Source organism: Malaclemys terrapin, chromosome 4, assembly GCF_027887155.1.
Source record: "Malaclemys terrapin pileata isolate rMalTer1 chromosome 4, rMalTer1.hap1, whole genome shotgun sequence".
Lineage (NCBI taxonomy): Eukaryota > Metazoa > Chordata > Testudines > Emydidae > Malaclemys > Malaclemys terrapin.
This window is the reverse complement of record NC_071508.1, coordinates 5,206,062-5,224,987: the sequence shown is the minus strand read 5'-3', so window position 1 is coordinate 5,224,987 and position 18,926 is coordinate 5,206,062. Positions and strand designations below refer to the sequence as shown.

The following is an 18,926-nucleotide window of genomic DNA, read 5'->3' as shown; positions in this document are numbered from 1 at the left end:
AGCCCAAAATGCTGTTAGCCTTCTTGGCAACAAGGGCACACTGTTGACTCATATCCAGCTTCTCGTCCACTGTAACCCCTAGGTCCTTTTCTGCAGAACTGGTGCTTAGCCACTTAGGACTCTGCACTTGTCCTTCTTGAACCTCATCAGATTTCTTTTGGCCCAATCCTGTAATTTGTCTAGGTCCCTCTGTGTCCTATCTCTACCCTCTATGGGTAGGAATTTCCCTTCCTGCTTGATGTCTCTGAGGTTTGTTTCCCTTCCTGCTTGATGTCTCTGTTTACTGCATAAATGCAAATTAAGCCGAGCACCCTTTCCTTTGTCTGAGACAGGCCTGTTTGCCAACCTCAGTTTGCAATACGTGTTAAGAACGCCATACAGTAGAATCTTATACCTTCACGTACAATTTTGCCACACACATTTTATCAGGACAATAACCAGCAAATTATGAGATTTCAAATACCTCACAAGGCATACGTTGCACAAAGCTTATTACAATAGGGTGCAGGGGGTGGGCATAAGGGTACGTTCTGTCACAGCCCCCAGCCAGATGCCCTCAGTTGTTAGCGTTGCCCCAAACTGGATGCCCTTGGTCGATAGAGATACCCCGGCCTGGACACCCTCGATTGTTAGAGACACCCTGGGCTGGGTGCCCTTGGTCATTAAAGACAGCCTAGGCCAGATGCCCTTGTTAATTTCAGCTGGATGCCCTCAATCATTAGTGATGCCCCAGGCTGGACACCTGCAACTTTGTCATTGTCCCCAATCCATTTTCCCCTAAACACGGCCCAACTTTTCAATCCTTTTTTAGTGTGTGTTTGGGGCTGCGGGCTCCCCTCCTGCCAGCAAAACCTCCAGCCTAGCCACTGTGGCTGTTCAGAGGGGAAACAGCTGCACCTGGGGACAGCTCAGATCTCAGGCTGGGTGTCTCTCAGGCCTCTGAGTGTGTGCGGCTCCCTCTAGGCAGGGCTGCCCGGCCATGAGCAGCCTGTGAACCGCGGGAATCATGGGGCACGAGAGCAAATCCTTCCCACACCCTGAATCTACCCTGGTGAGTCAGCGGGTTAAGCTGATGAATGGACTCCTCTTCCAAAAGGTCCAGCCCCCGCCTAGCTCTCCTGTGTGCCACAAGCCCCACTGGCCTCCCTGCTGCACGGCGTCCACCCCCAATCCTGCTCTCACGTGTGCCCCCACCGGTGCTCCCTCCCCATTGCGGGAACCCCTCCCCCGCCACCCCGACTAGCACCCCAATCTGTGATCCCTCCCCATTGCGGGAACCCCTCCCCCGCCACCCCGACTAGCACCCCAATCTGTGATCCCTCCCCATTGCGGGAACCCCTCCCCCGCCACCCCGACTAGCACCCCAATCTGTGATCCCTCCCCATTGCAAGAACCCCTCCCCCACCACCCCAGCTAGCACCCCAATCTGTGATCCTTCCCCATTGCAAGAACCCCTCCCCCACCACCCCAGCTAGCACCCCTAATCTGTCATCCCTCCCCATTGCAGAAACCCCTCCCCCTGCCCCCCAACTAGCACCCCTATCTGTGATCCCCCCCATTGCAGGGAGCCCTCCTCCAGTCCCCCTCTAAGGACACGTCTTCACTGGCAACGTTAAAGTGCGGTCGCGGCCCCCATGCTTCAGCAGCGCTTTAACATGGCTTGTGTCATCACGGCCGAGCGCTGGGAGCGAGATCTTACAGCGCGCTAAAAAACCCACCTCCGCGAGGGGCATAGCTCCTGTCTCCACTGGCGCGTTACAGCGCTGAAACATGCAGCGCTTGGAGGAGTGTTTCTCCCCCCCCCCCCCCCCCGCCGAGTGAGAAAGTTGAGGTGCCCTAAAGTGCCAGTGGAGACAAGCCCTGAGAATCTTACCTCTCCAGCCTTCAGGACACCTGGGTTTTTCATGCCCTCGGGCCGAGCGCTAGGCCATGTTGTCAACTCACAATATTTGGCACTTCACATAAAGCCCCAGCTGCAGGAGCCGTGTTTAGATGCGAATGACCCCGTCGTATTTTAAAACACAGGGCAGCTCTCCAGCCCTTGTCTTGGGGAGAGACACGAGCAACAGGAACTCTTGATAGCTTAGAAATCAAATAAGGAAAACCACAAATTTATCACGGTAAAAAAAATACCCACCCAAAATATTTGAAGCCAATCTTACGATTTCAGGGGACTTGGTGTCTGATTTTTGAATGCTTGGGAATGGCAATACGGCGGCAGGGCCCTAGAGGTTAAAATGAAAAAAAACACCCCAGCTTTCTGTCAGATTGTACTCAGATAATTACAAACAGTTATTTCCTTGTGGCCTGTGGTTTGCAGCGTGTGAAGAAAGCGCACAAGCAGAACCGCTGCTTTCTCCACACTTACTTCCTGTAACAGCACTGGGGCAAACCAGATGGGAGGGCTAATGGGTTGGAGCCAGGGGGGCTGGGAGCCAGGACTCCTGGGTTCTGTCCCCAGCTCTGGAGAGGGAGTGGGGCCTAGTGGGTTGTAGCCAGGGGGGCTGGGAGTCAGGACTCCTGGGTTCTGTCCCCAGCTCTGGAGAGGGAGTGGGCTCTAGTGGGCAGGGGTTCTGAGTTCTACCCCTGTTTTGTCTCCCATTGGCCTGCGATGGAATGAAAATGCCTTTCACGGCCTGCAAGGCCACATCTCTCCGTGCAGCAATGCACTGGTGAAGATGCTCAAGCCCAGCGGCTCTACAGCCTTTCCAGGTGCCTGGACCCCTCTCAGGAGTCGGATTTCTCTTGTGTACCCCACGTTTCACCTCCACCTAAAAACGACTGGCTTACAAAACCAGACATAAACATACGAAAGTGTCGTAGCCACACTAGTACTGAACAACGGCTGCCTTGCTCATTTTTACCATATAATTATAAAATAAAGCCATCGGGGTATAACTATTGCCCTTACATTTCAGGGTATAGCGCGGTATAGACAAGCCATTGTCTGTATGACGTTTTAGTTTGTACTGATTTCGCTAGTGTTTTTTAGGTAGCCTCTTGTAAAACTAGGCAAAGCTCCAGATGAGGTGATGTACCCCCTGGAAGACCTCTGTGTACCCGCAGGGGCATGCGTACCCCTGGTTGAGCACCACTGTCCCGTTGTCATAAAAAGCCCACCTCTGTAAGCGGCAGACTCACACCCCTGAGTGACATAAGTGATGCCAACTGAGGCTGTAGTGTAGACAGCGCTTCCACCGTAGACTAGCCAGTTGTTTATTTCGCACGCCGGCTTTCAACATAGCAGGGCCTCTTCCTCTTTCAGTTTTTGTCACCTGCAGCTAGGAAACCACCTGGGGCTGGGGGCATGTGGTTAACGCAGAGGAGAGCACTTAGAAATGCGAGGGAGCGTAGGGGGGTTAGAAAGACGGATTATAGAGGGGCGGTAGGACCACTGGAGCTAAGGGAGCTCAGCAGAGAGCCTGCACTTGGCAGCTGATTTCTCTTAAATGCTCTAAAATCCCCAGACCGACTGGATTTGGCTTGAAAACTGCTCTGCTCCGAGGGCTGTGGGGTAGGGATAATGGTCCAGATGTGAGATGGGGGTTCTAATGTTTTGAGGGCTTGAACGCTCCCCAAACTGAGTGCACCTGGAGCCATGATCTGCGCCAGCATGCTGGGTAAAAGCCAGCTCTTTAATCCCTTGAGACCATCAGTACAAGGTATTTGCTGCCTTGTGGCTTTTGAAGCTTTTTGAAGCTCACGGGTTGTGAGTTGGAAGCTCTTTGCACACTACAGCGTGTGTCGGTGTAGCTTACGTCACTGCGGGGGCTGGAGCAGTGAAGCAGACGGGAGAGCAGTTTAGAGCAGCTAGATTAGAGAGATTACAGCGGTGGAGCTGCGCCACTATGAGCTCTCAAGGGTAGCCGGAGCCTGAGCTGGGCCTGGGGGAGCAGACTGAGCAACGCATGGTGTGTGCACTAGCTGTTCTCAGTCTGAGCGGGAGGCCCCTAATGGAAGTTTGGCTTCAGTTCCAGAGCTGGTATTTCAAAGTCCACAAGCAGATTGATATTTTATTCCAGTAAATTCACTGACAACCACCTTCATGAGCGCAGGGTTAAGGTGGCCCGGGGCTGTCTCATGCCCTTTCAGAATGCTGAGTTCAGCAAAGCACAACCTCCGAAAACCAGGAAATACAGAGTTAATACATAACCTTAACTCTGCCCTCTTTGAGTGATGCCCCGACGTCATGGGCGGCGGGCAGCATAGGCATGGGAAGGCTGTGCCTCCCCAAACAGCCTGGCATGGCCACGCCCACGCTCCTCCCCCAGGCTCCCTCCTGCCTGTTTCAGTTCCCTTCCCTCTGGTGCTCTTCTGTGGAGGAGAGGCTGGGGCAGGCACACACAATGCCCAGGGCTGGGGGAGCTCCGGGGTTGGGCTGGGGGTGCTCCGGCTGCGCCACCCACCCACCCAGTGCTCTGGCTGAGGGAACTCTGTCCGTGCCGCCCACCTGGCATTCCAGGGCTGGGGGCGTGTTGGGGGAGCAGCGGCCGTGGGGGGGCGGGGGGTCTGTGCTCCTGGCTCCGAGGGGGGGCGGGGGGGAAGAAGGGTGGGAGGGGTGGGACCTCCAGCGGAGGGGAAGGGGACTGGGGCTAGTCTCCCCCAACGGTGCATTCACCAGTCGCCCATGCCCAACGTGCTCATAACACACACACTGACCTGCTGCCTTTGTGCCATACTGACCAGGAGCTCCCTACACCTGCCCTATGCTCACTTAGCCTCGAACACAGAAAGAACCCCCCCACCTGCTACATTTTGCAACCCCTGTAGCACCCCCATCACCTTCATGCGCATGGTGCCGTCCGGCACTTTGCTTTCACTTAGCCTCCGTTAAACCCACAGAGCTCACTCACCACCCACCTCGCTGCTGGCAAGCCCGAGGGCAAGGAGACCCCTGTGCCCTGCTACTGACACAGCCTACACCCCACAGGGCTGAAACGACTGGCTCTCCCAAGACACACATACACGGGGGTCAGGGAGAGGGGCTCACAATTCCTCCCCCCACCAGATCAGCGTATACCATCACAGCTCTGCCAAGCTGCTCCAACTAATCCCTCCATCATTCAGCATAGCTACTCCTAGTCCAGGGAATGCAGTGCATGCGGATCATAGAATCATAGACTGCAGCATATTCTCCTCTGCCAATGAGACTCGTCTTGGTGACTTTACTGAGTGAGAGGCCTGTCTCTTGGAGAGTCATCCGGACGTTTGGGAGATGCTATCCACCCTCTAACCTGAAAGCAGCTCCTGCTTAGTTGGCTAGCAGCATGGGGGCAAGGTGATCCTAACACTGGGCCTGTTCCTACTTGTAATGTTACTTCAGAGTTAATGTGTGCTCTTGTTTTGACATAACTTGATCTTATCTCGTTGCACTGAGGAGGAGAAGTGTATTTAGAATAAGGTCAGGAATATTTTGTTTTGTCTCTAGTGCTTTCTGTAAAGCATGCTGGTATCTGAGGGGACTTAGAATCATAGAATCATACAATATTAGGGTTGGAAGGGACCTCAGGAGGTCATCTAGTCCAACCTCCTGCTCAAAGCAGGACCAATCCCCAACTAAATAATTCCCAGTGGCTCTTGCCAGCCCTGGGGGAGCACAAGGGGGTTCCAAAGAAGATGGATCTAGACTGTTCTCAGTGGTAGCAGATGACAGAACAAGGAGCAATGGTCTCAAGTTGCAGTGGGGGAGGTTTAGGTTGGATATTAGGAAAAACTTTTTCACTAGGAGGGTGGTGAAGCACTGGAATGGGTTCCCTAGGGAGGTGGTGGAATCTCCTTCCTTAGAGGTTTTTAAGGCCCGGCTTGACAAAGCCCTGGCTGGGATGATTTAGTTGGGGATTGGTCCTCCTTTGAGCAGGGGGTTGGACTAGATGACCTCCTGAGGTCCCTTCCATCCCTGATATGCTATGATTCTATGATTTGCCTTCACTTTGTATTTCCTGGTTTGTAGCGGTTCAAGTTTTGCTGAACATGACATTCTGGGAGGCTATGAGAGAGCCTCCGGCGACCTTTCCTCTGTGTTTATGACGTTTTTTGAACAGAAAAAAGCATTATAAATAGGAGCTGGTGGTCATTTAGGCCGTTGTAACACTACTGTGGTTAATGAATGTAATGACACCACCTAGCTCACGCATGGTGCTTTAGCTCAGTCAATTGCAAAGTGCTTTAGAAAGGAGATAAATATCTGTAGCCCCGTATTAGAGGTCGGAAAATTGAGGGACAAAGAGGTGAAGTGACCTGGTCAAGGTCACTCAGCAGCCAAGCCGGGACTGGGCCCCATGACTCCTGAGGCCCACGGGTCTCACTGCACGGCCACACAGTTGCTGTGTAAAAAGAAGAACAGGAGTACTTGTGGCACCTTAGAGACTAACAAATTTATTAGAGCATAAGCTTTCGTGGACTACAGCCCACTTCTTCGGATGCATATAGGGTTAGTCCACGAAAGCTTATGCTCTAATAAATTTGTTAGTCTCTAAGGTGCCACAAGTACTCCTGTTCTTCTTTTTGCGGATACAGACTAACACGGCTGTTACTCTGAAACAGTTGCTGTGTGATTCCCATCCCATATGGTTTGTTGTGGGGGCAGTACTGGGTTTACAATGGCACCGGGGCGCTGGGCCCACACTCAGAAAGGGCCCTGGCACCCAGACTGTGACCCCACCCCCACCCCACTCTGGCCATGCTGCGCCCCAAGGCCCCAGCCACACTCCGCCTCTTCCCCCTGAGGCCCCGCCCACTCCTCGCTCCTCTCCACCCTCTCCCCCAGGCCTTGGGGGTGCAGTGTCAGCAGGGCCTTGTGGGGAAGAAGCCAAGCTGGGGACAGGGTCTGTGGGGCGGGGGGGGGAACATGGGTGAGGCCTTGGGGGAAAGAGGCTGAGTGGGGGCAGGGCCTCAGGGCGGGGCATGGGCGGAGCAGGGTGCAGGGCCATCGTCTGGGTGCCTGGGCCGATAAAAAGTTAATCTGGCCCTGTATGGAGTGCGGGGGTTAATGGTCCTGCTTTGAAATATTTGCCGTGTGTAGTTGCTAACGGGGCGGGTGAGAGAAACCTCAGACATGGGCCATGTCCCAAATATTGTATGAAATTAGTCATCAGTGAAGGAACAGAAATGGATACCGCGTAGAGTCAAGCACGAGGGTTTATGACGCACAGCGCTGGTGGAGTGTTACTTTGCTTATTAGGCTCTGCTAAACAATTGATTATATAGGGGTGCTTGTGGGCGGAGGGAAGCAACGGGGTAGGAGGTCCCGAGCCCCTGGATAGGTTTTAGCAGCAAGACAACAAGCCAATTGTCTAAAAGATTCATAATGACTCCGCCCATGGTTCAGGTTAACATGCAACATATTGCTAATACACAGGTGTATTTCCTTAAATTGTTTTAAAGGTATAAGTTGAATCCTGATTTGGGGTTCATAGGAATGAGGTAGCTCTTCCGGTTGGCCAACAGGTACATTCCTGGGGGTTAAAGCAAAAAGACATTAAAAAGTACATGGTAATAGAAATTGTTTACCGTTGTGGTTTTAAAAACTAGCGTTGGCATCTATGAAGTAGAATACGTCTGTGACGGCGGAGGCTGTCATATCTCATACTGACATGTTGGACCTCTCCCTAACGTCTAGGTGGGTATTTGCTATCTCCTTCCGGAACTGGGGAGTAGACACTGAGGCATCTCTCAATGCTGACTGTAACATCTGATAAGGACACCAATTACTGCTCTCCATTTGCTGACTTTGCTTATCTAGTAACAAAGCAAGGTTTGCTTACTAAACACAGGGTTGTGAGTTCAATCTTTGAAGGGGCCATTTAGGGGTCTGGGGCAAAAAGCTGTCTGGGGGTTGGACTAGATGACCTCCAGAGGTCCCTTCTGACCCTGGTATTCTATGATTATCCCGGTTTCAGAGGAGCAGCCATGTTAGTCTGTATCCACAAAAAGAACAGGCGTACTTGTGGCACCTTAGTTTTGTTAGTCTCTAAAGTGCCACAAGTACGCCTGTTCTTTTTATTATCCAGGTTTTCTTAGCCCTTATTGTTCATAGTTCGCTAGGCCTTAAACCAGGGGTCTCAATCTCAAATGACCATGAGGGCCACATGAGGACTAGTACATTGGCCCGAGGGCCGCATTACTGACACCTCCCCCCTGCCACCCTCGGCCCCGCCCCCACTCCACCCTTTCCATGAGGCCCTGCCCCTGCCCCGCCTCTTCCCACCCCTTCCCTGCCCCCATTCCAACCCCTTCCCCGAAATCCCCACCCCAACTCTGCCCACTCCCTGCCCCCAGGGGGTGCAGGAGGGGTGTGGGGTGTGGTGGGGCTCAGGGCAGGGAGTTGGGGTGTGGGTTGCAGGAGGAGTGAGGGGTACAGCAGGGGGTCAGAGTGCAGGGTGCGGCAGGGGGCTCAGGGCAGGGGGTCAGGGTGCAGGAGGGGTGCAGGGTACGGCAGGGGGTCGGGGTGCAGGGTGCGGCATGGGGCTCAGGGCAGTGGGTTGGGATGCAGGAGGGGTGTGGGGCGAGGCAGGGGGTTCAGGGCAGTGGGTTGGAGTGCGGGGTGCGGCATGGGGCTCAGGGCAGTGGGTTGGAGTGCGGGGTGCGGCATGGGGCTCAGGGCAGTGGGTTGGGATGCAGGAAGGGTGCGGGGTGAGGCAGGGGGTCGGGGTGCAGGGTGCGGCAGGGGGCTCAGGGCAGGGGGTCAGGGTGCAGGAGGGGTGCAGGGTATGGCAGGGGGTCAGGGTGCAGGAGGGGTGCGCATGGGGCTCAGGGCAGTGGGTTGGGATGCAGGAGGGGTGCGGGGCGAGGCAGGGGGTTCAGGGCAGGGGGTTCAGGGCAGGGGGTCAGGGTGCAGGGTACGGCAGGGGGCTCAGGGCAAGGGGTTCAGCTGCAGGAGGGGTTCGGGGGGCAGGATCTGGCCCGGCGCATACCGGGGGCAGGGCAGGCTCCCTGCCTGCCTGCCCTGCCTCCGTGCTGCTCCAGGAAGAGGCTGGCACGTGGGGAAGGGGCGGCGGAGGGGCTGTGTGTTGCTGTTGCTTCAGGCACCACCCCCAGCAGCTCCCATTGGCCGCGGTTCCCCGTTCCCAGCCAATGGGAACTGCTGGGGGCGCTGCCTGAAGCAACAGCAACACACAGCCCCTCTGCTCCCCCCCTTCCCCACATTCCTGGCCTCTTCCCGGAGCAGCGCGGGGCAGGGCAGGCAGGGAGCCTGCCCTGTCCCCGGTGCACATCCGGCCGGAGCAGCTCTAGGTAAACACTGGGGGAGGTCGGGGGGGCCGTGAGGGGCTCGTGGGCCGCAGAAAATAACCCTGCGGGCCGCGTGTTTGAGACCCCTGCCTTAAACCAAGCTGTGGAATTTGGGCCTATGTAAAAAGTTTTTAACAGAAACTGTGGTTAAGATTTTACATACCCATTAAATGGATCATGGCCCTTTAATCAGCAAGTGCTTTGCTATATTCAGATCCGCAGCCCAGGATAATGCTGCAAGGGGGAAGGCTAGAGGGAAGGGGCGTAACGTACCTCAGAGAGGTGCGAAGTGGCATCTCAGCTGAAGGAGAATAGCCCATGGAGATGAATCCAGCCTGAAACATAAGCTCTGAGAAGTGTGAACTGCCCCATTCACGTCACTGGATGTTCCCCACCACACACTGCTGGGGAGCCTGTGATATGCATCGAGCGTGCCTGTTCTCAGCTCCTCACCCCCTCTCAGGCCTAGTCGACACTATAGAGTTAGGTCGGCATAAGGCGGTTGATGTCAACCTAACCCTGTGAGCGTCTGCACTGAAATGTAGCTCCCGCCGATGTAAGTCGCCCACTGCAGCTACTTGCATTGCCTTGCCTGTTGGCTGTCAGCCCCGAGCGGGGGAAGGGGGCTTCAGCGGTCAGTGCCCCACAATGCCATTGGATGCGCTCCTGGTGAGGACGATGGACGGAGCTAGCGTGGCCGTGAAATGCCGCTTTAATTGCTGTGGTGGCTGTACGGCGACTTAAGGTGGCAGTGTAGCCACCCCCCTAGCAGCGTGGTCCTGGTGCAAGGTCCCCATAGGCCTGTTCTCAGCTGCCACCCAGAGGTGCAGGGCTGCCCCAGAGGCTGGTTCATATGGGAGCATCAGGGAGAGGGGCTCAGACTTACAGGGTAGAGCAGAGCTTCCCCGGATGGCAGCTCACGGGGGAGGGGAGGGAGCGGGGGTGCAGAGAAAGCGCCTCAGACCACCTAGAATGGCTCAGACACCCCCAGACCACAAACAGGAGGGGAGAATATGGGGCAGGCGCGCCCCCTCTCCTAATCCCTTCACTCACTTTGCCACCCAGCCCTATGTCACTTCTCCAGTCCTCACCCCCTTCCCCGACCCCTTGTGGTCCCCTTCCCATAATCCCCCCACTCCTTGCCACAGCCCCTCCTCCCCATGCCTTTATCCCTATTTCCCCCTCCCCTCCCAGCAAACATTCACATATTTCATCTTTTTCTTTAAAAATAATAATAGTTTGAGCCCCTGCTGAACTCAAGAATGCCCATCCCGCACCTAACAATAGCCCGTGGACAGGGGCCACACGCCTGCAGCTCATCTTCTTGCCAAGGGTTGGGTGTGACTCGATAGGGCTGGGGCGCAGGGCAGGAGATCAATGACCTCAGCAGATCCCCCAGGGGCCAATCAGGGCCTGGGACTAATTTCTCTCTGACAAGCCTCTTCACAAGTCTGTGGAATCCGATTGGTTCACAGATGTTAGGCACATGCCCATCTAAAGAGCCAGACTCTGTTTCAGATTCCATTTGGATTCCCCGTAGGGGCAGAGGATGTCATTCAGTAGTAGGGTGACCAGACAGTACATGTGAAAAATCGGGATGGGGTGGGGGGTAATAGGTGCCCATATAAGAAAAAGACCCTAAAATCGGGACTGTCCCTATAAAATCGGGACATCTGGTCGCCCTATGTAGTAGTTGGGTTAAATGTCAAGCGATTAAGACCATTTGGAGCACAATCAGACACATGGTTTGATCCCCAGGTCTGTGCAAAAAACTTCTGCAGAATCTTTCAACCATAAGGAATGCTGGGTTTGGGGGCGGGTGGCACCTCGGAAACTTCTTGCTCAAATGACTCCAGATTTGGATCACTAACTCTACCCAGCACGCCCATGAGGCGCACCAGATTTCAAAGCAGTACGAATGAGCATATGGATTTTAGAGCAGTGGTTCCCAACGAGGGGTACACAGAGGCCTTCCGGGGGTACATCAGCTCATCTGGCTATTTGCCTAGTTTTATAACAGGCTACAGAAAAAGCTCTAGCAAAGTCCGTACAAACTAAAATTTCATACAGGCAACGGCTTGTTGATATTGCCCTGTGCACTAGACACTGAAAAGTAAGTACAATATTTATATCCCAATTGATTTATTTCATAATTACATGGTAAAAACGAGAAAGGCAGCAAATTGTTCAGTCCTAGCGTGGCTGGGGCACGTTTGTGTTTTTATGTGTGGTTGTGTAAGCAAGTCGTTTTGAAGTGAAGTGTAACTTGGGGGTACGCAAGACAAATCCGACTCCTGAGAGGGGTCCAGTCGTCTGGAAAGGTTTTAGAGCACTGAGAAAAGTCAGCCTTCAGACAGAAAAGAGTTCTCAACCTTAGCTCCATTGGAGCTGCCTCAGCGTTAGCCCCATGCGCTCCTGCTGCTGGTTCCTTGTCCATTTTCTGAGCAGCGGCAGCGTGCAATCAAACAGAGCAAATGGCCGGGAGACTCTCATCACGGGCGGGCTGGGAAGGGGGCCGCCGACATCAGGGATCAACCCGCAACAGAGAGCCCAGCTCTCAGAACTGCTGTGAAGTCCACATCACCAACGCACTGCCAGGCTACTGCCCTTGGTCGACCCGGTAGCTTTGAACACGGAACGGCATTCAGCGTCCCGCGGCAACGGAGCCAGTCTGCACCACTGATCAGTTTCACCCCTGTGGTTCCAGGTGAAAGGAGATCTGACAGAAATGTCAAATTCTAGAGGAAATGACCCCACTGGGGGCATGTAAAGGCCAGGAAAGGGCTAGAGTTGGTAACCAAGCAGCTGCCGTGTGATCTCTGGTGTCCACGCCTTATAAACAACTTCCTCAAAAAACAAGGGAAATTCCCGTTCAAATACTTTAAGGCAGAGTTCTGATTGCCCTCGTGCCCTTCCCAGAAATGGAGAGCAGCTAAATGTAACCCTCTGCACATGGGACACGCAGCGGTAAGGGACGTGCCCCCCCCAAATGCAACCTTAACTCTGCCCCCACGGAGCGATGCCCCAACCCACCCCTGGCAGACATGGTGCTGCTCTCCTCCCAGCTGGGACGGAGCACTGTGGGCCATGTTCAGGCTTAGGGAATAGCAGCTGGCTATGCCCAGCCTGGGCCCGACCACTTCGCCTGCTCTGTGCAGGCCACCCCAGACCCGCCAGATGCCCCAACGTCGGGAGCCTCTGGGAGCACCCCTTCACTCCCCCCTGCCTTGCAGTGCATGGTCACGTATCTTCTCATCCCCACAGCGTTCCCCTCCCTTCACAAACCACATAGCTCAGCCCAGGAACAAGGGGGTCCCTGATCACCCTGGGGACAGATGCCCCTCTCCTCCTATCACGGTGCAACCTACCTGCCTAGCCAATCCAGCTGGCCCTAGCATAGCGCAGGTACAGACAACAGCATGTTCACAGAGTCATTCCTTGTGGGCAGCCCCAGTGGCCTAATGGATAAGGCATTGGCTTCCTAAGCCAGAGGTTGTGGGTTCAAGTCCAATCTGGGTTGAAAAACTACTCTGGCTGGATCCTACTCTTAGGGATGGGACATGGCACCTTTTTCCCCTCCCCTCAAGGGTGCCCCAGCTCTGATCCAGCCCCAGGGAATGGGACCCTCTAGGCTGGGGGGTGCCAGATCCAAGGGTGGGGGGATGGCCTGACTCAGGGGGGCAGGAATAGATGGGGGAGCGGCCGCCTCAGGGCGGACACCTGTTCAGTGGTTCCCTGGGTGAGGTGAGTTTGTTGGGTCTCTGCACAAATTTCCTGTCCTGCAAGTTTCACTAACCAGTCCCCCTTGCTCGCTGAGGGGCTGGATCTGGGGTGAGGGCTGCCTATGTGGGGAGCTCTCCTGTCAGCTAGTCACACACTGACTGCGGCATGATGCAAGCAGGGTGGAGAGGTGTTGAACGACACCGGGAGGACCAGGCCTGGAGTGGGGCTGGCCTCAGCCCACAAGTCACTAACCACACGGCGCAGCTGACATAACCAGGGCAGGGTTCCCAGGCAAGAGAGCGGGTGCGCATGTGAAAGGCAGAGCGAAAGGATATGGCAGCAGGTCAGGGTTCTTGGCAGCCAGGCGTCGGCTCTACGCGGGATGTTGGGGTCAAAGCCTTAGGGCAGGTTATGGTGAGAGGGGTTGAGTAACCGGGTCCCCACTCTGGAGGGGGAGGTGGCTGCGCAGGAGAATGCTCTTGTGCCTGCGGTGAAACTGCTCTGACCCAGTTTCCTTCAATACCCCATTCCCCTGTAGGACCAGCCCCCGCCCTGGGGTACAACATCGACACCGTCCACCCGGAGGTGCTGGCCTCCAATGCCAGTAGGAATTTTGGGTACCAGGTGCTGCAGTTCAAAGATGCAAGGTAAGTGCTTCCCCCCCCCGCACTGCAAGAGAGACCCGGCGTCCGGCGAAGGGAGGAGTGGGATCTAATGGATTAGCGGGGGCTGGGAATCAGGACTCCTGGGTTCTAGCCCCAGCTCTGGGAGGCCAGTGAGGTTTAGTTTATGACGTAGGAGGCCCCGTTCTGTAACTAGGCCCCAGACTGTGGTGCATTTCAGTGTCCAGGACGGCTAGGCCCCTGCCCCCCTCGTTCCTGGTGGGATCCCCCCAGCCTGTGTATGGTCCACACTGGGTCATGCGCCAACCATGATGCTGACTCCCTCTTCCGCTTTCACTACCCGAAAGCAGGCGGCATCCGCCAGGGCTAATTGGGAAGTGAGAGCATGTCAGGGGCCACAGCTGGCAGCAGTGTGTGTGTGTGACCCAATGAAGGACTAACTGGAACCCAGAAATCAGGAAGGAGGTGGGGACTCATCACATGTTAGAGCCGGGAGGGGGCTGGGAGTCAGGACACCTGGGTTCTAGCTCCACCCTGTGTGGGGTCCCTGGCAAGCAGGTATGTCCCATCCCTGGCGTCTGATCTGCCTTCTTTTACAGTATCATCGTGGGAGCGCCAGGTGACCAGAACTCCACCGGGGAGCTGTACCAATGTGCTGTGAAGAAAGGCTCCTGCCAGCCCATCCCATTGCCGGGTGGGTCTGGGGAGAAATCGGGGTGGCAGGGTACACGGGGCACTGGACACGGCGAAGCACTGACCCCATTTCCCTCTCCTTGCAGCGAGTGCTCAAACGGCGCATCTCGGCATGTCCCTGGCGAGCAGTGGCGCAGACGCCCAGATGATCGTGAGTGTGCTGGGGGAGGGGGGGGCATTGGCTGCGGGACAGGCCCTGATGGGACATCTCCAGCTCTGCTGGGGACGCTCCTGCCTCAGGTGGGGACAGGCTAGATGGGGCGTCTCCCTCGCTGCCATTCCCTCTTGGATTCTCCTGCTGTTGGGCTCATACCTGGAGACCCAGGTCCCGTCCCCATCTCCCCTCCCTGTCGGGTTTGGCTCAGTCATAGACATGCTGATTTCCAGTCCTATGGGCTCCCCTCCCCCCATTCCATACATGGCTGGTAACTGCCCTGCTCGGTGCTCCCCATAGGCCTGCGGCTCTGGGCTGAGCCGAACGTGTGATGGGAACCAGTACCTGAGTGGGATCTGCTACCTCTTCAAGGGACACCTGGAGCAGCCCAAGGAGATGACACCAGGGTTTGAAGGTAAGGAACTGACAAACTCAAAGCACTGAGACCCTGTTGCCTTCCCACAGAGCCCAGGAGTCCTGGCTCCCCGCTCTAACTCACCATACCCCACTCCCCTCCGAGAGCTGGGGAGAGAACCCAGGAGTCCTGGCTCCCCGCTCTAACTCACCATACCCCACTCCCCTCCGAGAGCTGGGGAGAGAACCCAGGAGTCCTGGCTCCAAACCCCCACTCCACGCTCCAACCCTCTCTGGTGGTTCCCCACAGAATGCCTGAAGGGGAATGTGGATCTGGTGTTCCTCTTCGATGGATCAGGCAGCATGAACGCTGAGCAGTTCAAAGCCATCAAGGACTTCATGATCGAAGTGATGGAGAAGCTGGGAAACTCCACGATACGTGTATGTGAGAGACTCCTGCCCTGCCTGGTGCTAGGGGGCACTGCCCTACCAACATTGATCGGGCCCCATCTCCCAGCTTGGCACTGGGGGCGCTGTGTTGTGGGGGGTCCTGGCCATGCCCCATGTCTCAGCCTGGCTCTAAGGAGAGCTGTACAGCTGTTCTGACAGCCCCTCTTCCCCGCCAGTTTGCCGCAGTGCAGTTTTCCCTGTACATGAAGACAGAATTTGACTTTAACGATTACGAACGAAACCGAAATCCCCGGGAACTCCTGAAGGAAGTGAAACACATGAAAGAACTGACACAGACCTTCCAAGCCATCAACTATGTTGCGTGAGTAACCAGGGGCGGGAGGGAGAGATGGACCCAGGATAACCAGCCCCCCACGCCCCACCCCAGAGGTGGCTGCATCTCAGTGCTGGGGGAGAGACCCTTGTAGAAACAGCTCCTGTGCCCAGTTCTGGAAGTGGCTACTTCTGAGTTTGTCTGCACCATTTCCCTGTGTCCTGCAGAAACAAGGTGTTCACCCCAGAGCGTGGCGCCCGGGAAGATGTGACACGAGTGATGATCATTATCACCGACGGAGACCCCACTGACTCTGGGGATGTGAACGCTGCCAAAGAGAAGAACATTGTTCGCTACATCATTGGGGTAAGGAACCCAGGAGTCCTGGCTCCCGGCCCCCCACTGCTCTAACCCATTAGGCCCCACTCCCCTCCCAGAGCTGAGGAGAGAACCCAGGTGTCCTGGCCCATTGGGACTGACATGGGCTCCAACGTCCTCTCTCGCTCTCTCCAGATTGGCAATAACTTTGACAAGTCCCAGGCCTCCTTGACACGGTTTGCCTCAGAGCCCACAAGCCAGTTTGTCAAGGTGCTCGACAGCTTCGAAAAGCTCAAAGGCCTCTTCAGTGAGCTGCAGGCCAAGATCTACGCCATCGAAGGTACCGGCGCCACCTGGTGTGTGGCCTGGAGTGTGGAGGACACAGCTTGGCAGCATCCCCTGGTGCATGCACTGGACATGCACAGCCCCTAGCGCCCCCTGGTGAATGCACTGGACATGCGAAGCCCCTAACGCCCCCTGGTGAATGCACTGGACATGTGCGCACACACACACACACACACACACACACACAGCCTGGTGCATGCACTGGACATGCACAGCCCCCCACACATCGCCCCCCCCAGTGCATGCACTGGACATACGCAGCCCCCCTCCCCACACACACACACTGGTGCATGCACTGGACATATGCAGCTCCCAGCGCCCCCGGTGCATGCACTGGACATGCACAGCCCCCCCACACACACACACCCTGGTGCATGCACTGGACATGCACAGCCCCCCCCCACCACACACACCCCAGTGCATGCACTGGACGTACGCAGTTCCCAGCGCCCCCTGGTGGATGCACTAGATGCACACAGCCCCCCAGCACCTCCTGGTGGATGTACTGGACATGGACAGCAGCCCAGAGCACACACTGGACACAGAACTCAGCAATTACTCTATGGAGGAAAAGCTGAGCTACATAATCAGAACCCAGGAGTCCTGAATCCCCCCACCCCCCCACTTCTCTAACCCACTAGACCCCCCCTATTCCCTTCCCAGAGCCCAGGATAGGACCCAGGAGTCCAGACTCCCAGCCCCTCCGCTCTAACCAGCCATTCTGTCAGCTGTCACCAAGCTGCAGCTGCCTCTGGGGTGAGGCGTGGGGGCTCTTCATACAGGGGTCACTGCTCCGAGCTCCCACCCCCTCTGTCTTGCAGGTACCAGCAGCCGCAGCTCCTTCCACCTGGAGCTCTCCTCCAGCGGATTCAGTGCGGACCTGTCCAAAGTGAGCCCCAAGGAGGGGGCCTGGGGTGGGGGAGGGGTCTGAGCCATTGAGGTTAGGGAGGCTGGGAGAGGGGCCAGGCCTGTGGGGTTCAGAGGTGGGGAGGTGACTTTTGGGAGCTTGGGGGAGTTGGGGAGGGGCCTGGGCTATGAGGGGGAGGGGAGGGGCCTGGGCTATGGGGATTTGGGAGGGTTGGGAGGCTGGGCCATGGGGGTTCAGAGGGGTCATGGATGGGACAGGACTATAGGGATTCGGCGGGGGAGGGACTTGGACTATGGGGGGGCTGGGCTATAAGAGTTTGGGGGGGGGTCAGGGAGGGACCCAGGCATGGGAGTTGAGGGGCTCCCCATTCCCTCTGCCCTCCCCTTTGCCCCATGGTGTGTCTCTCTCCCCCTGCAGGAACGGGTGGTGCTGGGGGCCGTGGGGGCAGATGATTGGGCAGGGGGCCTGATTGAGCTGCGGGGCAGCCAGGCGCCGGAGACCTTCATTGGGAGCCCCTCAGCCAGTGAGCAGATAAAGGACGCCTACCTGGGTATGTTACCCCCAGCCCCTAGAGCCTCCCAGCCTGCCCCAGCATCCCCCATCTGTGGGGTGGGGCGGGGGGGGGGCATTTCTGCAAGGATCCCTTGCCCGGTACTGAAATGCGGCTGCCTCTGGGGTGGGGCATGGGGGCCATTTATACAGGGATCCCTCACCCGTTCTCACAGAGGGGAATCACTGGGTTGTGCGGACAGCTCTGAGGTGAGGGCCTGTGTGGTGCTCCGGCTACTGAAGCTTTGGCGGGCTGATCGGGGCACACCCTGCCACCTCGCTCCACCTCCATGGGCAGGTCTAGAGAGGCCTGCCCATCCCCCTCCCCTCCTGAGATGTTTCCTGCCCCCCAGGCTACGCGGTGAAGTCCATGCAGCACCAGAACAGAACGCTCTATGCCGCGGGAGCCCCCCGCTATCAGCACGTTGGGATGGTCGTCGTGTTTGAAATAGACCCCGACAGCTCCAACTGGACAGATACTCAGCGCCTCATGGGCGAGCAAGTGAGAACAGGACTGTCGTGCTGCAGGGGGCGCCGGGCTGCGGGGAGCGGGCGGGGGGCTCGGCAGGGGGCGCCGGGCTGCGGGGGGCGGGGGGCGGGGGGCTCAGCAGGGGGCGCCGGGCTGCGGGGAGCGGGCGGGGGGCTCGGCAGGGGGCGCCGGGCTGCGGGGGGGCGGGGGGCGGGGGGGGCTCGGCGGGGGGCGCTGTGCTGCTGGGTGCAGTGCGAGGCTCACTAGGGGGCACTGTGGTTGCTCCCGACCTCTCTGACCCCCACCCCGCTTTGGTTTGCAGATTGGCTCCTATTTCGGGTCAGTTCTGTGCTCAGTGGATGTGGACGGGGATGGGGACACGGACGTGCTCCTAGTGGGGGCCCCCCTGTACTATGAGGAGAGGAGTGGGGGCAGGGTCCACATCTATCGCTGGGACCAGGTGAGTAAGGGGCATAGACAGTGCTGTGGGGACCCTGGGGTTAGGAGCGCAGAGGATGTGGGAGGGTCTCCCCAGCAGGGAGGTTTCCCTAGGGGGTTCCCAGGGCAGTGCTGGGGTCCCTGCAGGGGACACTGACTCTGTATCTAACCTTTCTGTGCTCACTCCCCAGGCCAGGCTCACCAACACTGCGGTGCTCCAGGGAGCCCTGGGGAACCCGCTGGGCCGCTTCGGTGCAGCCATCACTGCCCTGGCTGACCTGAACGGGGACGGCTGGGCTGATGTCGCCGTGGGGGCACCGCTGGAGAGCGCGGAGCGCGGCGCTGTCTATATATACAACGGCCACCAGAGGGAGCTCAACACACACTACAGCCAGGTCAGGAGAGACAATAGGGGGCACTGTGCCCCATGTCCCAGCTGT

The 18,926-nt window shown here is 57.0% G+C and overlaps 1 protein-coding gene across 1 annotated transcript in view; it reads left to right on the top strand.

The window, feature by feature from the left end:
• LOC128836844 (integrin alpha-L-like) overlaps window positions 1–18,926 on the top strand; it is a 37,496-nt gene that overhangs the window by 7,836 nt on the left and 10,734 nt on the right. The window contains exons 2-14 of the mRNA XM_054027509.1: window positions 13,490–13,598; window positions 14,174–14,268; window positions 14,354–14,418; window positions 14,722–14,836; window positions 15,086–15,216; window positions 15,402–15,547; window positions 15,727–15,865; window positions 16,013–16,157; window positions 16,984–17,051; window positions 17,448–17,580; window positions 17,933–18,081; window positions 18,371–18,508; window positions 18,678–18,881. Coding sequence (XP_053883484.1) covers window positions 13,490–13,598; window positions 14,174–14,268; window positions 14,354–14,418; window positions 14,722–14,836; window positions 15,086–15,216; window positions 15,402–15,547; window positions 15,727–15,865; window positions 16,013–16,157; window positions 16,984–17,051; window positions 17,448–17,580; window positions 17,933–18,081; window positions 18,371–18,508; window positions 18,678–18,881 — 1,637 coding nt within the window. The remainder of the gene's footprint in view (window positions 1–13,489; window positions 13,599–14,173; window positions 14,269–14,353; window positions 14,419–14,721; window positions 14,837–15,085; window positions 15,217–15,401; window positions 15,548–15,726; window positions 15,866–16,012; window positions 16,158–16,983; window positions 17,052–17,447; window positions 17,581–17,932; window positions 18,082–18,370; window positions 18,509–18,677; window positions 18,882–18,926) is intronic.